The 17,274-nt window shown below is 36.2% G+C and overlaps 1 protein-coding gene across 2 annotated transcripts; it reads right to left on the bottom strand.

Annotated features, from left to right (window-relative positions):
• Nucleotides 1–229: 229 nt before the first annotated feature.
• On the bottom strand, nt 230–15,907 carry SLC35A3 (solute carrier family 35 (UDP-N-acetylglucosamine (UDP-GlcNAc) transporter), member A3). 2 transcript variants are annotated; one of them, XM_010295127.1, is made up of 8 exons: nt 15,875–15,907; nt 8,113–8,317; nt 7,094–7,248; nt 6,889–7,011; nt 5,550–5,727; nt 3,473–3,591; nt 2,851–2,984; nt 230–566 (listed from the first exon to the last, which is right to left on the bottom strand). In XM_010295127.1, exons 1-8 carry the CDS (start codon nt 15,905–15,907, stop codon nt 476–478), a joined length of 1,038 nt encoding a protein of 345 aa, XP_010293429.1. In that variant the 3' UTR covers nt 230–475. The 2 variants fall into 2 exon arrangements, with proteins under 2 accessions (XP_010293429.1, XP_010293430.1); XM_010295128.1 differs by lacking the exons at nt 2,851–2,984; nt 3,473–3,591; nt 15,875–15,907 and having other exon boundaries at nt 538–566; nt 8,113–8,313.
• Nucleotides 15,908–17,274: the final 1,367 nt, after the last annotated feature.

Genomic DNA, 17,274 nt, shown 5'->3' with positions numbered 1-17,274 from the left:
TGATGTATATTCAGCTGATTTAATGTAAATAGACAGTTAAAAACATATCTACTATGATTAAATATAGTCAAATTGCAAAAACATACAATCTGACAATGTTGTCATGTGCTCTTTCAAAGAGTGCATAGGACATATTTCTGCAGCAGTCAATACAGTGAATTCTTTTGATGCAATCCCAGTCAAAGCTGTAAACATTCCTAATTGCAGTTTCTCAGAAACTTTTTGTTCCTTTCAAGTTTTTATTAGCAAGTTGCACCGGGCATTCCCCTGCCATTTTTTTTTCCCCCATCAGTTACAGACAGTATCATGATCCACCTTCGACCCCTCTGGCTGTTCAAAACTACTCATAAGCATTTCTTTAATAGATTCCAGGTAGTAATCCTTTCCTTGCAGTGCACAATGATACTTTCCACATGCCATTGTTAGCAAGGACCCCAATGCATGATCTTGAGAAGCAGATTGATGAGGAAGTCTGCTATGCCTTAATGGGATTTCCTGCAGGTTTGGGATCATAACCGTATAGGAAAGTGGCTGCTATTACAAGGACGGCTCCGAAGAAAAAGACACTGAATAGAATAGGGATGAAAAAAAAAGTTAGTTCGTTTTAGTTGATGCAATTTTATTTATGTAATAGAATCGAAAGAAAGGATATTTTTCCTGTGGGAACACAGAAAGATAAACTACATTTGTCCAGTTTATAAAGAACAAAATAATTGGCATATATTTATTATAGACAGATACAGGAGGAAGTTGAAACAAGAAGCTTACATACACAAAGTAATGTATCATTATGACGTATTCCCAAAACTAAAATTATAGTTTCATGGAACAATTGTCAAAAGTAATCAGAGCAATCTTTTTTTATGTTGCCTAAAGCTCTGTGCAAAATGCAAGCAGAAACTAAAGAAGTGTAACTACCGTGGTTACCCAGCCATTTTTAACATCTTATGTACATCATGTTGTTGGGAGTTGTGCTTGCTTTGAAGTCCAAAGCTTATGTCACAACAAATTACTGCTGCCCAAGAATCAGTTTGCAAGTCAGTATGATCTAATTTTTGGCAGATACATAAAGATTTATGTAAGGAAAAGATAATAAAGGCATCTTTTGTATTATGACATATGGGCCTTTCAAGTTGTTTTGATAGTTACAAGTCTGAAACAAAATATCCAAAGCCAACAGACAATCAGTACACATTTTAGAAAAGAACCTTGTCATAAAGACATGACAATGTTGACAATTTGATCTTCTGAATCAAACACTAAAACAACTGTGGTGCATGTCATGATAATCCTTCAGAGAATACAGCTAGCCCATTTCTGGACACCATCCATTGCAACACATTCAAGCACTTAAGTACTTTACATCTATTATCCCAATCAAAAATGTTTGTTGAAGTGAGAGAAGCAATTACTCAGTTTCAGTTCAAATAAATTCCGTTGGCATAAGCAAGGTACTAAAGATTAAGTTTGATTAACTCAAGTTAATCAAGTTCTCTGAAGTGAGATGGCTTCAAGTTCTACATGCTGCTAGTTGGCTCTGTGCCATTTAATTATTTACCACTGTTTCCATTTTCACCATCTTTTCCGGAGCTGGTAAGTTACTTATTAATTTTCCATTTGAGCACACATGAATTCTTAAACCACTTTCTACATTTGTTTTAACAGGACAAGTATAGGCTACTTCTAATTTAAGTTCAATGTCTTCTACTTTTAAAGCCTAAATAGCTGTTCTACTTCCTTTTTTGAATGTTTAAGTGAACTCCTGCTAATATTGTAAATACTATTTTTGGATAAAAAGATGTTTCTTTACATCAAATACAGAACTTGTAAATATTATTCAAAAGATTTTTACACTATGAATGTGTAACACATGTGAGGAGTGTAGGTCAATTGTAAGCAAAATCCTATTAATATATCTGAAAGTTGGAATGTTACTTCTATGCTCCACGTATGAACATGTACTGCCAAGACAAGCACTACTCCAGAACCTACGCACATACAAAACCTGCACTGTACAGAGCCACTGAAATCTGATTCACAAAATGTCAGGACACAGTGTACTGGGCCTAGAAGCATATGGCAAGCATTTTTCTCTCTTTCTCGGTTGTGTGTTTTCACTAATAAATATGGTATTTTTAGAAAAAACCTCTGCTTTTTGCCATCTGTGTGTCCTTAGGCAATTAATTGCTGTAGTGTAACTTCCATGTATGTATGATTGCAATTATGTCTTTTATAGACTGTTTTGATATTGGATGAAAACCAGTATAAAAAGATTATAACTGTTCTCATTGTTCAGCCATTATGCATTTTGCAATGAGATGATTTGTGGAACATCTGTCCATTTAGAGGACAAAGAGAAAATGAGACAGACAACCCCTGTGTCACCATCTCACTCAGAACAGCCAGCAGGGGAGGCTGGTTCCAAAAGCAGAGCGAAACGCAGCGCAAGGCAAGCACCAAAACTACAGAGGACTGGCTTCAGCATACACGCAACGCAGGAGCTGAACAGACTGAGGGAGATCAGGGTAGGCATGAAAACAAGAGAAAGGGACAGTGAACTAAAACACAGAGCCTGCACGAGAGTGGCTTGTCAAAAGCCAAGATTTGAGATTCAGTTATTCCTGACTTGTGGGGGTTGTATCTTAGAGAAAATTTCATCTTGACAAATATACTGAAAAAATTAAGTATTAGTTACAGTATGTCAGGAAACTAAACTTTCATGTGCAAGTTGTATCTAAACATTCTAGAAGTGTGGCTTGGGCTGTTTTTTAATTTATTTTTGCAGTTATATCTGGTAAGCATTAAGTTTTTGACTGATTTTTTTCAGCATACATGGAAAATAATTCTTACCTTGTAGGAACAAAATCTTGCAGCCAGAAATAGGAGATCAATGTTGAAAGTATAATAGAGAGAGAAGTTGCAAATCCCTTTAAAATGTTGTCCGCATATTTTATAACAGCAGCAATCACCAGCCCTCCAAGTGCCTGAAAAATATTGAGGTTTGGATTTGCAATCTGATAATTCCACTGAAAGCACCTATTTTAACAACATGCGCTTACTTTAGGAAAAGTTTTAGTCTATGTTTAGGAGCATTAAATTTATTTTATGTTATGGATATGCATTGTTGAAGATAAATATTGGAGGGGTTCTTCTTTCCCCATTGTTGATCAAATCACCATCATTAAATTAGTGGAAATGCTTGTACTATACATTTTTATCCACAGGAGGAAGGGCATGTATTTTTTTTTTTAAACTGCAAAAGAAATAATGCTACCATGCTTTTATGTTGCACAATACTTAGTCACATACTTGCTATATATTTTCCAGGTTTTTATTTAGAGGTTTATTCAATAGTGATAGATCTGACTTTTGACTATAGAATTCTCAGTGGCTTCAATGACACCCATTAGTTTCCCCAGACATTCATAGAACTGTGAATCCCAAGTGCCTTCACAGATACAAGGTTTCTCACCTGTAGAACAACAACTATCCAAGTAAGTTTATTGTATCCTTGAAAAAATCCATTCTTTGACAGTTGTTCTCCATCATAAATGTATACACCCATCAGTCCAAATATGCTACCAAAAAATCCTGAAAGTACAAGATTGATTTAAAAGCTTCAGGTGAAAAGCATATAAACAGGTTCCTTGTCCTCAAGGACAGATCACATATAGGCAATTTTAAAATAGGACTGCTACTTGCAATACTATCATGTTCAAATGCAATCAGATACTCTCTTTTAAAAGCTATCTTCCACATTTATGACAAGTTTTGACTGTTTCCATTAGGACATTCTTATATACTTATCTTCCATTGCTTTCTACTGGAATGAGGTGATTTTCATTTACGGCATATAGCAAAATTCACTTAAACAGAACGCCAGTTTTCCTGAAACTAGTCATGACTGAAGAATGTTTTGGAAGAAATCATTGATTTTTCAACAATTATGAATGTTTAATTGGAAATTGTTTCAGATATCTGCACTGTTGCCCACAAAAACACTTTTAGCATGCAAATTGAAAGTAATAATAATCATCTCCCCTTGGCAACATATTTTTAGATTGTAGCTCCATCCAGAGCACCATATCTTACCTTAAACGCTGGACCAAGCCCCAGCTACCTACCCTTCTTTGCCTCCAAAATTCCCTAGTGTAACCCTTCCTGATGTATCCCCTACATCCTGTTCAAGAAAACTTAGTTTTAATATACACAATTTCAATAAATACTAGCAGCCAGTAAGTAGAATTTTTGATCCCCTTCTCTATCCTCAAGTTTCAAAATATTATGGACATGCAAAAACATTAAAATAAAATAAAAATGCAGTTCTGCATTTTTACCTGAAACCATTTATAATTAAAACACAGCAACAGGAAAAGAAAGGAAAAAATATTGCTTGTATTCAGACTTTTTTTGACCATATCAGTTTTTGACCAACTGCCTATTACAGAAAAACACACCATCTCCTGTTTTTATGGTACTTCATTGCATTCTACCAGACTCAGTACATAACCCTCATCCACTAAATCATCCTCATGACTTAATTCTACAGTACTGTGGATTTGATCAAGAGTCCATTTTAAGGTACTGGAGAATTCAAATTCTGCTGAAAGCACTTATTCAAATATGCAATAAATAATTATTGCCTACAGGTGAAGACTAGAGGGATTCCATCAGGGAAAGCAGGGCAACTCCAATAATAAGTTTTGTTTCTGTTGCAAAACAGGAACAAAAAGATATTGCTGATGTCACATTTCCAACCCTATAAACTGCACAAGATTGCTTTGAAGTGAGGGAAAACTTATGTAGGAAAATGGATCAACTCTGTCACCATTAATACCTAGGGTCTAGAAGACCCAGAACTACTTTGGAAATTGAAGGTATTCTCTTACCGATAAATGCACAATAGGTAAGGGCATTAAAATAGTTAAGATGAACTGTCTTTTGCATATGCCTCTTTCCAGTGATTATACAGACAACTAAGTTATACTGAAATAATAGTAATTCATTACCTCAACTTTATTCATAAAGCAGGTTTTTTTGTGTTTAAAGTGCCAACCTATAAAAACTGCCTACCCAGACACAAGAGAAAAAAAATGTTAATTTTTAAACATCTTAAAACATTGATTTAGAAACATACTTTTTAAAATGTTTCTATATTCTTTAAAAAATTTTTTTAAAAAAGGAAAAATTAATACTATTTATATTTATCAGACCTTATGAATGAGTGCAAAAGACAGTATTTTTTAAACACAGAGGATATATAAAATTCTGCATAAGATAACATTCTTTAGAAAATTTTAAATACAAATTCAATCGACAGATTCTGGACAAACTTACAGTCTATAAGCAAGTTAAATCAAGAACTAGGTTGAGATCAGAAAGCAACTTCTAGAATTCTATCTAGCAGAGTTTATACTCTTGGTTTTAAAAGTACATTTAGGCAGAACACTAAATTGTTGGTGATATTTTTTGTTTATATATATAATTTTGGACATTTATCTTAATTCTTCAGAATGCAGTATCTAAGAATTTACTAAAATTAAACTTACCAAGCTGAATGTTTCTGATCCACACAGACTGCTTAGTTTCCTTTAAAATTTTCTCAAAATAAACCCCAGCAAATCCACTAGAAAAGCATGCTATAAGAACTGCAATCAGGCCTACAAACTGAGATCCTGCTGATTTTTTATGTTCCTTAGCAGCTGTTGCTTGAGAGTCTGAAGGCCACTGGATGTAAAAACAGTTATACAAAATTCACTGATAAAATCAAGTCATGAGCATCTATAAAATGCAAATTTCATTTCTAGCAACAGTAACAGTTACTAAATACAGACAATCACATGCTTGTAAAGTTTTATATTTTGCACCATAAATACTTTTAAAGGATTGCAAAGCCATAATTTTTCTTTCTACACATTTGTAAGGGCTAAAATTGTGCCTGAAATGGAAGAATACCCATCAGTTTAAACAGGTCCAGGACTTCTGTTTTGTAAGCCAGAACCGTTTCTGAACCCCAGCGTGACTTAACATGGTCATTCACAATGACCAAGTTTTGCCACCCGACAGTTAGTTACCTCACAAATATAAGCACAGTTAGAAAACCACTTATACTAATTGTCTTTACGATGGAATGAATTGTCTTTTGCATGTGCCCCTCTTCAGTGATCATGCAGATGACTAAAATAAGCTGAAATTTATTAAGCTAAATCCTGCAATATATCTAATGCTAACAGAATAAAACACAACATCATACACAAAAACATAGTGAAGAGTCTGTTAATTACAATCAGAATGTTTTGTTGTCATTTTAACTACTAAATTTGAAAATGCTATAAAATTTAATCCTCAGAATTTTTTTCAAATCCTTAAGTTTTAAAATAAAAACTTCTAGGATATGCTAAAATCTGCTAAACATTTTTACAATAGTATCTTATCCCATGATACTACCCTCTGAAAACTACAAACTCCTGTACCTCCACTATTTAGAGCAGAGGCCAAGTCTGCCTCCTGAAAAAGTTCAAGTAAATTTGCCATGATGAAACTGTTATCACAAGGTGAGAAGCAGGACTGTGCTGGCATAGACCTGTGAATTCCTGACATCTGAAGAACTGTGCTAATAAATACTGCTGTCACTGTTATTTGCAGGTGGCTCCAGAGGCCCTGTCACATTCTACTGTAAAGCACTGGGACACAAAAGAAGCGTTATCTTCTGCCTTTGCACCATTTCCAGTGTCCTCTAGCCCTGGTGAGTTGTGATTCGTAGCTCCCAACCATACTCTGGTGCTCATGTGCAGCTGATAGGATCAGAAAGCTGTGTAATCAGTATAGAAATCCATGTTCCTTGAATAAACACATTAAGTAAATAACAAACCACCTGTTAATATTTACCTGCACAAATGCCACTCCTGTCATCAATATTACTAATGAAAGCCACTGGTATACACCCAATTTCTTGCTCAACATGGACACAGAAAACAAGGCTGTAGTAAGAATTTTCAGTTGATATGTAACCTAGAAGAACCCAGAAACAGTTACTACCACAAAATTCACTGTGTTTTTTTTAAACTTCCAGAGAAATCTAAATGCACAATACCTGGTATGTGGCTGCATCTAGGTTTGACAATGCTACATACAGCAAGTTATTCTGAAGAGTATAAATTCCTGAAGGAATAGCAAGTTTAAGAGTTTCCATGGGTTTATTAAGGATTTCATCATGTAGCACTCTGTTCAGAGTCCGTAAATTGCACTCTACCCAACGAAACAATAAAAGAAATAGACATTCACTAAAAGGAGAAGGGGTGGGGGAAGAGAGAAATAGCAATGTTCTGTTCTTAAAGATTGTTGCCCACTTTTTATAGCTATCACTGCTATCAAGACCTCAAAATACTGTCTATGTTTGACTTTCATGAGCCTCGTATATGTAAGAAAAAGAGGCTGCAAAGTATCTTTCTGTGGCCTGGAATATCAGAACTAGAACAATTATTCAAAATACTTTAAGTAAAACTTATTGAAACCATATTGATATTTCAAGATGATATATTAAAGAGTATCACCTAAAAAGTGCACATTTAGAAGCCTACAGTCACCAATATTGATGCATATACAATGATATTTTTAAGCTTTTAAAGATCAAATATATATGTCAAGGAACTGTCTAAAGTCAGTATAAAATGTACGAAATAAGAACTAGAGTAAATCTGAATATACTTTTTTTGAGCTTAAAACTGTGTTTCCTCCCCAGTTGCATCTGCTCTTTATTATAGACTTCTAAATTATCCTTCATGCTTCGGACACACTTAAAGCTTTTATTTTTTTTGTACTTCTCCATACAAATTTCTTAAAATGACTGAGCAAACACAAGCTTCAAGCTGTTGGTAGAAAATACATTCTTGCACTCCTCATTCTTTAAAGAGAACTCTCTTCAGCAAATATACAATATCTTGTATTATGTGTTGAGGAGTGAAGTATGATTAGTGCCTTTCCAAGACTATTTCTTACATGAGAAGGGAAATGCTTTGTTGTATGCCTGTACTCACATGACTGCTTTGCAGTTGCCACTACAATACAGCTTTTTGATTAGGAAAATTACTTGGTGCAAAATTTGACACATACTGTTGTCTTTGTAGACCAACAGAACACAGGCCAAAATCTTCAGAAGTTCAGCAATAACTACTGCAGTAGAGGATAAGTAACGAGGTCCTTCTTCTTTCAGTGTCCGAGAATAACGCATGGTCAAGACTAAACTTGTGGTCTGAAAAACCAGGATGCCCAAGGAAAGGTATTTTAAATTGGTAGACATTTCTTGACTTTTTTCTTCCTGAAACAGAAAAAAAATCAAACCCAGACTTAAAAGGTAATATTGCAGATAGATGCTTCCCTTGGGAATCAGCATATTAAAAAAAGTTATCCAGGGAGCTCAGCCAAAGGAAAGCAACAAACCTAATCCGATATTTAAAAAGAAAAAGGAGATTAACACTTTCAAAATGTTTTTCAAATACATGATTACTAATGGGGAAGCATATCAGAATATTTGGAGAAGTGATAACTAACAGAGAAATGAAATGAAGTATTTCTTATCTGTAATAACAACAACATAAAATAAGAACTATCAACTGATAATAAGCTTTCCAATAACTGGTTTCACAAAGGAGTCTCCCAAGTTAAATCAATCATGGATTTCTTTATGTAGGTTAAGGCTCAGAAGGTATTTTCAAAGCAAAAAAGCCCCACAATGTGGTACTGCAGAATGCCCAGTACCCTGCTGCAATGAGCTATTCCCAGAATGACGAGATCTTCTCATTCTTCCACCTCTCCAAAGTTTTTTAGGTTGCAGTCTCTGCCTTGCCAGATGACACAGTGCCAGCACAAGACAGGGTGAGGGTTGGGCTGTGAATTTAAATGAAAATGAGAGTTGTGGGAAAGCAGGGTTGGATAGGAAGACATGGGATGGAGGAGCTGCAGGGGAGAGAGCACTAAACCTGTCCTGCTAAACATCCTGCTCAGAAAAAATTAGTTGAATATAGATGAGTAGGTGATTGCACCTACTTTCTCATACTGCACTGACTTAACACAAAACTTACATTATTAAAGCTCATCTCCACCATTCAGCAAGCTGATGGGGTTTTCTTTGCCCCGTCACCAGTTAAAGCACTAGCTTAGTGCAGGAGACTAACAGAGACAGCAATTTTCATTTTGCAAGCACAATATATTACAAGGAAATTAAAAAATGCATCACTGCTATTCAGAATATTATATAAATTTCTGCTATCCTTCATATTAAGAATTCTCATATACACAGAAATGAATGCTTTCTACAAAAAATTTGCTACTGCCTACACTGACCACATATTCTAAACCAGAGCAGTGTTTTATAACGCCAAAGTAAAATCAAATCAGTAATTTAAAGTTAACAAATATGTTTTCAAGTAAAAGAAAAACAGTAACAAGTCAAGACAATGAATGCAGTTCTCACTTTTAGAAGTCTAGAGATGGCATAAGCAGTACTTATTGAATGCATATGCCAGAGCTGTCCCTACGCATGTTTTACACCTACAGGCACACAAGTTTTGACTCATTAACTATCCAGTTTTGTACACACTGCTGAAGGATGTGTTGGTACCTCTAAGTATTTGTAGCTGAAACTGAAGCTGTTTCTTGCTGCCTGAATTTCTCTAGTTCAAGATGCATTTCATAACAGTTTTCACTGCTATTTTTTCAAAGATATGGAGAGCTGTTCTATTCAAGTATTTCTGACTTGCCTTTATCTTGTCTCCAAGCATTAATAGATTTTCTCCAGTCAAGTATACAAAGTCAAATTAATACCTATATGGCACAGATACTTAAAGAGACATTGCAGTAACCTGCAAACAAACATGAATTGCCAACAGCCACAGAGATATGAAGTACATACTTGTATCCTGCACAATAAAATTGTTTACCTCAAGAATCATCTGGCTGTAAAAATATTTGTAGAAGCATATTGGCAAAAGGAGGAAGGAAATAATGCCAGGATGCAGAAACTGAGGAAGAAACATGCGGATTCTTAATAGAAGATACTTTTGTGTAAACTATGGTCTCATTTAACTCACTGAAGAAACAAATACTAAAGACACAACTGCACTGGACAATATACATCAGACAGAAACGTAAAGCACAAAGGAGAAGAAAGCTGCAGACAACATCCAAGATTTGCTAACTTTTTTCCACAGGTTCTGGTGGAATAATCCTTTACATGAGGATGTTAACTGTGGAATTATGCATCCCCAGCAACAAAATGGAGATCAGTTAGTCAAAGAGGAACGTCTTTGAAGAATAGAATTGCTATAGCTGAGAACAAGGAGGAGAAACAGAGGAATAGTTCCTGCGAAGGCATGAAAAGAGGACATGCAAGGTCAGAGATCATACTCTGGAGAAATAGCAGCAGCATAAAGATAGAGGGAGATAAGGGAAAGCAAGGAAAAAAAAATCCACTTAGAGAAAATACAGAACTGAATTTCATGAAAAGGTCCGCCTATTCCGCTGGAGAAAACTGACGTTGCAAAATGCACATTTATGTGAGCCAACCCGCACAAACAATTTCTTCTACCTTTTCCATCCACTTCTCTTTTCAGTATTGAGATCTGACAATCTGGAAACACGAAGAGGTTAAGATGAACAACACTAAATTTCATGAAAGCACACTTACAGCTAAGTACATTTTTAAACTTTTTGGTTTTCAGTTTTCAAAATGCTTCTGAAAAAATACAGATAACGGAAACACACACCTCTCCTGAACTCAATTTCTGCATTCTGTGAGCCTGTGAAGTGAAAAAGGGTTTTACAAACGTTCAAAATTCTCAGAGTTCAATTCCTTAACCTTCAAAATAGGTCACAATATCAAAAAATAATGTTCACATGAATTTCTTGTTGAAATAAAACCATCTATTTACTAAGCAGCTTAAAATGTAATTTAAAAAGTAAATCACTAATACCTTGTTTATGAACAAGTATCAAAGCATCAATCATGAAATCATTCCAACAACCACAACAGTTTAATAAGCACATCAGCAAAGCCATAACGAATACATACCACAATATTATCTTGACCTACAGTCTTGTCTTCATTAGTAACCATGATAAAAAAAAGGGAACTTTCCCCAGACAATGTGTCTCAAAAAGGTGCCAGCAGCAGGAAACATTTCTCTACCATAATTCACTAAAGCAGTTTCAGGGTTTCCAAAATTCACACATAATGGACTTTAAGTGTCCAGTGTGATTGCTGAAATAAGAATATTTGTTAAAAGCTGTCCTGTCAGTGGACAGGCTTGTAGACAGCAAGCGTGTGAGTTCATGCTGTACTTACAAATAGTTGGTTCACTGAGCAGGAAAGTCCTGAAACTTGCGTATGCCAATAAAATAACCACCCTCTACTGAGCACACATGATATCTTATCAGCTCTCCTAGTCCCTGTTCCATTCTTTTAAAAGAGCTGCATATCAGTTTGTAGAACTCAGTGCAAGCTGGGGACTGGATCCAGAAAAGGAGCCAAGTTCTGAACTTCAAACAGTTGAACTGTCTTCAAGCGCAGTTTCACAGCAGGTTTAGATTTACAGAGTACTACCAGAGGTATAAACGCTCTCTTCTACCCATGAGTTCCTGCTACCTTCACTGCAACAGACTGTGCAGTCATATACTAAATGAACTACTGTCTTCAGTAACAGCCCACACTTCAATTGTCTTAAACCAATAATGAAATGGAAGTTCCCAATGCATTTCCTGTACAGAGTTAAAACCAACTTCTTACTGGGCTTTGGACAGACTATTCAGTACTCTGCAGGATGCATCTGTTCCAAAACTCAGATTTAGGTTTGCTAATTCAAAGCAAGTGAAAGTTGAGTGGTCACATTAACTCAGTGACTTTTGAACTGTATCTTACAGTGAGAGGTGCCAAGTACCTGTAACCCATTGACTGTAATGTAGCCTATCACATCTATTAACTCAGTGACTAGGCTCATTATTCTTTTTTTTTTTTTACCTAGACTAACAGAAGTAAATGGATTCTGCATAGTTTATTCAGTGTACCATGCAGACCCACCCTACAGCCAGCAATACGGAAAGCAGGGGAATAGGTTAAAGCCAGGTCTATATGGGAAGTCAACATGCAGTAAGCCAAGATGGTATTTACAGCCATGTAACATTCGACTTCAGTACACACAGGTGGATAAAATGCAGATGGATACTACCTGAAGAGTTGTTCTCCTTAAAAGTATAAAGGAAGATGACCCTGGAAAGGTTTTATAGACTCGGAAAACAAACCAAAACAATCTACACAGGAAATAATCCCTTCAGCTCACAGTAACCATACTGTGCAAAGTCTGAAAAATACCTGTTCAAAGGAAGTAGAATTTTTTAAAAGTGAACAATCATGTTTCCATTTCATAATATTCATTCAGACACAACGAATACATTTCTGACTTGCAGATTTTCATCTCCCTTATTAATTTTCTCCACCACAGGCTAAAATTTCATGGTTTACATTTTATTTTTATATTGTCCCTACACTTTCCCTCCTAAAATACTGCTAAATTCTAATGCTTACAGATGAAATACATTAGGCCAGAAGGAACATAATCAGTTTGACATAATGAGCAATAAACATACCATATATATTTTATCTTCCTCTATCCATCCTTAACAAAACTCACTAATATTAATCATATTAATACTACATGAGCAACAAGAAGATTACAGGACTTAACCTTAAGATATTTGTCTTTTAAAGATCTGATGGTATAAACTTTTGAACTTCTCAGCTGCTAAATACCTACAGTAACAGAATCTTGTGCAAAATCAGGGATTAGTTTATGAATTTATCCTATTCTTATATTTGTAGGAGGTCTCAAAATCTGACAATTACTTTAGTTTGAGGTATCTAAAACACTGAAAAAAAGAGAACTCTAGAAGGAAATGTGACTAATCTCTTTTAAATACTCTTTAGTTAAAATCAGAGATTGTCTTGAGACATTTTGCAAAGATGGTTGGAGTTATACTGCATATTATGGAGATCCTTCCAGCAAGCATGGCCTAACACCATCTGCAAGAACAAAAGAGCAAGGGCAGCTCCACAGATCCAGGCACTCCCAAAATTTCACACCATGCTGATACAAATACATTAAGATAAAGTGAGCACAGAACTGTTAAGACTCAACTTTGCCTAACATCAAGTATTTAGTTGATTAGCATGTTTTAAACTCATTGAATTTTAAGGTTGGGGTACCTTACATTTTCACATATTATTTTATAAATAAAAAAGATTATAGTTCTTGCACAAATGATCCAAATTTCATTTATTTGACTGTGCATTTCTCCCGCATCAATTACATTGAACGCTCTTTCACTATCCCAAACTATCCAGTATTCTCCATTATATTTCATTAATTCAGCCTGAACTACTAAGAAAGCTTTTCTTACAGTCACTGCAGCTGACTCACTTTTTATTATATTCATTAAATTTAATTTTTCTTAAATTTCTGAAACTTCAAGAGAATATCAGAGAAAACTTGGAAAAAAGAAATCAGCATCTAAAACCACCCAAGCACTCAACACTATCTCCAGAAGTAGCTAACACAACAAAAAAAAGCAATTAACAATTAATTCCAATAAGTCACATAAAAAAAAAGCAGATTAAATTCACAGATTTAAATAACAACAGCCTCTCTGTCAAATGACTGAGCAATCCACAGTAAGTGTCCTGCATGCAATTACTACCAGGTAACAGATGTGACAGGCTACGTCACAATCAACAAGTTGCAGGCACTTAGCCCTCTCACTGTAGGATACAATTTAAAAATCGCTTAAAATAGTTTCGGGGTACCTATGGTCATGATGTCGATAAATCAAGGTCCACCTACCCCTGAAATAACTTTGGAACAAGTCCATACAGATAAAATGAGAGGAATTCATGACAGAGGGAAGGTAAAACATACCACTGGTTTAGGCTCCCATCCTGCAATTTACACCTCACTGGCAGAGGTGCTAGCTCTTATTCCATTTTATGATTAATGAGTTTTAAGACTGCTTTACCAAACAAAAGGCACTTGCACATTAGTTAAAATACAAAGCCAAGCAGAAGCAGACAACCAGCCTCTAAAAACTGCAAAAGGCAAAATTTAAGTTTTGTGTGCCAGTACACCAAGTTCTATGTCTGGCATCTGCCAGAAAATAAACACTGATTGAGTCTGTCTTACAGAAGGAAAAACAGAGCGGAAAGTAAAGTACACCGTTTCAGTGGGGCAGGTATGGACTGGGCACTTCCTGGGCATTTGCTTTGAAATCTGATAACAGATTAAAGAGACAGGATTTTGTTCTCCTATTTCTCAAATGAAATGTGAGCCCAGTGCTGATGCTACACCTATACAAATATAATAAGCTGGCAACAAAGCGGGAGAGCACAATTGCAAGGAGGAGCAAGAGCCAGCTCACAGAACCTGAAGAACCTATTTTTATAAGACTTCCTTCTATGCTTTTGCACATGCATTTCCCTCTTCCCTGTGCTGGATAACACACAAGTAACGTGCTACTTTCTATAACACAATTATAATCCTCAGAGGAAAGATCTGCTCCATAAATCTTTCTATTGGACTCAATATAGCCACCTTTTCACCAAAAGTAGTAGCTAATACAGCAGATAGAAATAAATGGATGGAAGGAATCTCATGAAGTTTAACAAGGCCAAGTGCTAGGTCCTGGACATGGGCTGGGGCAATCCCCAGCATCAACACAGACTGGGAGATTAATGGATGGAGAACAGCCCTGCACAGCACTTGGGGGTACTGGGGGACGAAAAATTGGACAGCAGTCAGCAATGCGTGCTTGCAGCCCAGGCGGCCAACCATATCCTGGGCTGCATCAAAAGAAACACGGTCTGCAGGTTGAGGGAGGTGATTCTGCCCCTCTACTCTCCCCTCATGAGACCCCACCTGGAGTCCTGTGTCCAGCTCTGAAGTCCTCAGCACAAGAAAGACATGGACCTGTTGGAGTGGGTCCTGAAAATGATCAGAAGGATGGAATATCTCTCCTGTGAAGACTGAGAGAGTTGGGGTTGTTCAGACTGGAGAAGAAAAGGCTCTGGGGAGACATTGTTGTGGCCTTCCAATATATAAAGGGGGCTTTTAAGAAAGACTTTTGAGAGAGATTTTTCACTGGTGCCTGTAGTGTCAGGACAAGGGGTAATGGTTCTAAACTGAAAGAGGGTAGACTTCAATTTGATATAAGGAAGAAATTTGTATGATGAGGGTAGTGAGACACTGCAACAGGTTGCCCAAAGAAGTTGTGGAAGTCCCATCTTTGCAAAGTCAGGTTGGACAGGGCTTTGAGCAACCTGATCTAATGACAGATGCCCCTGCCCATGGCAGCAGGGGGGTGGAACCAGATGATCTTTAAAGGTTCCTTCCAACCCAAATCATTCTATGATTCTATGATAAATATCCCAGATGGTACTGAAGGTGCATAGAGCTTTCCAAATCTAGTAAGTGCTGCTGAGCTGGATTATGAACAAGATTTTACATACAGATGAATATTTTAACTGCCAAATTTTGACTGCTATCATTCAAAAATGCATTTCTTTCTCTCCCCATCCCCTCAGTTATGTAACCTTTTATGTCTATATAATTTTTTTTAATAAGGCATAATATTATAAACATTTCTAATCATCTTAAGTCTTGTATTTCTCACTTTAAAATATCATTATCAATGTTTTCCATCTTCCTCATACTTGATACAGGTTTCTTCTCTGTTCCCTCACATAAAGTATCTATAATTATCAGCTGTTCCTCCCCAAATACATGGCACTTTTCAACTACACTACTGCAAATCACTTCCTCACTTTAAAGCTTACCTTGCTCCTCTTATTTTTCAGTTTGTTACTCATTCTTCTTGCTGGATACATTAGAATGCTTACTAAGTACACTATGGAAAAAATAAGCTATGTCTTTCTTAAAGTTTGTATTCTTCAGAATTCTTCAGAAGCATTATTAAAAGTGAAATGTTATTAAAAGCAAATCCTTTAGCAAAGTTTTTTCCTTACTCTTCTAGGAGAAACTGAGTAACAAAGATCTTTTTTTCACATGAAGGTTTCCTTCAGGCAGTATTTTCAATTTCTCCATTTACATTAAAAACATTCTTAACTGGTGAAAAGAGTTAAATGCATCACTGCATTCAAATAATATTTTCATGACAAGGGTATCAAGCACAACACAGTAGAACACCAGTGGACGTTGCTCCTGCAATGTCATCTAGCTCCCTATCACAGCCCTATCTCAGCCTCTTGAAAATCATGCAGATACTTTCCAGCACTGGCAAGTGCAATTTAATGTGTAACTGCTAAAGATCAACCAATGATTTCTTCTCAGCTTTGCTCCAAAACCCTAGGCTTTGCCCAGGATAGTAGTAGCTGTATCAGCTCAGTCAGGAAATTCCACCATTGCCAAGTCTAACAACGGCAATGCAATTGCATATTAACTAATGTCTAATTTCAGACAATGCTATAAATTGCTTGGGAGTCAGGTGAGGTTTTTTTACAGGTTAACAGAAAACCTAGCAGAAAGGGAACTTAACACTGCTGAGTTTTTTGATGATCTCACAAAGGTGGGTGGTTTTTTTTCTTTTTTGTTTGGGTCGGGGGGAGGGGGAATCACTATTCTAATCTATGTATTAAACAGGAAAAGTTGGGCATTGTGAAGCTTAAATGTGAAATTCGTGGCTAAATACTCTTTAAGTCCACCCCCTTTATCCTTTACACCAAACCTAAGAATGCAAAGATAAGATTTCTTTGACTAATGAGAATTTAGTTTTATGAATATTAAAGAAATCACGTATTGAGTATAAATATTCAGCGTTCAGGCAATTCGGGCCCTCATTGAGCTAAACCTAACACCAGTATTACTTGTAAGATGAAGACTTCAACTATGTGCACAGTAGTGCAATAGTTTTATATTGACATAACAGTCATTAAGCCAAACTCTGCCTGCCAGCATAGAAATTTGATACAACCTGCCTTAACCGCCTCTCTCTTTTTCAAACAGTACATACACTGCATTCATTGTATAGATCACAGTATAAAGTCCTCGTAGTCACATTCAGATTCTGTGAGCAAGGAGGCATTCAGTTCTCAGTTTTAGTTCAAATGCCCACCCCTCCTCAAGCATACAGGAGTGCAATGCCATAAACTGAAGCACTGCCCAAAGGCAACTCCTGCAGATGTAGCAAGTCCATGAAGGAGCTTGATTTAAGGTGCTG

This window comes from Phaethon lepturus, unplaced genomic scaffold, assembly GCF_000687285.1.
Source record: "Phaethon lepturus isolate BGI_N335 unplaced genomic scaffold, ASM68728v1 scaffold3119, whole genome shotgun sequence".
Taxonomy (NCBI): Eukaryota; Metazoa; Chordata; class Aves; order Phaethontiformes; family Phaethontidae; genus Phaethon; species Phaethon lepturus.
Note: the sequence above shows the minus strand (reverse complement) of the source record. Positions and strands in the feature narration are given on the sequence as shown.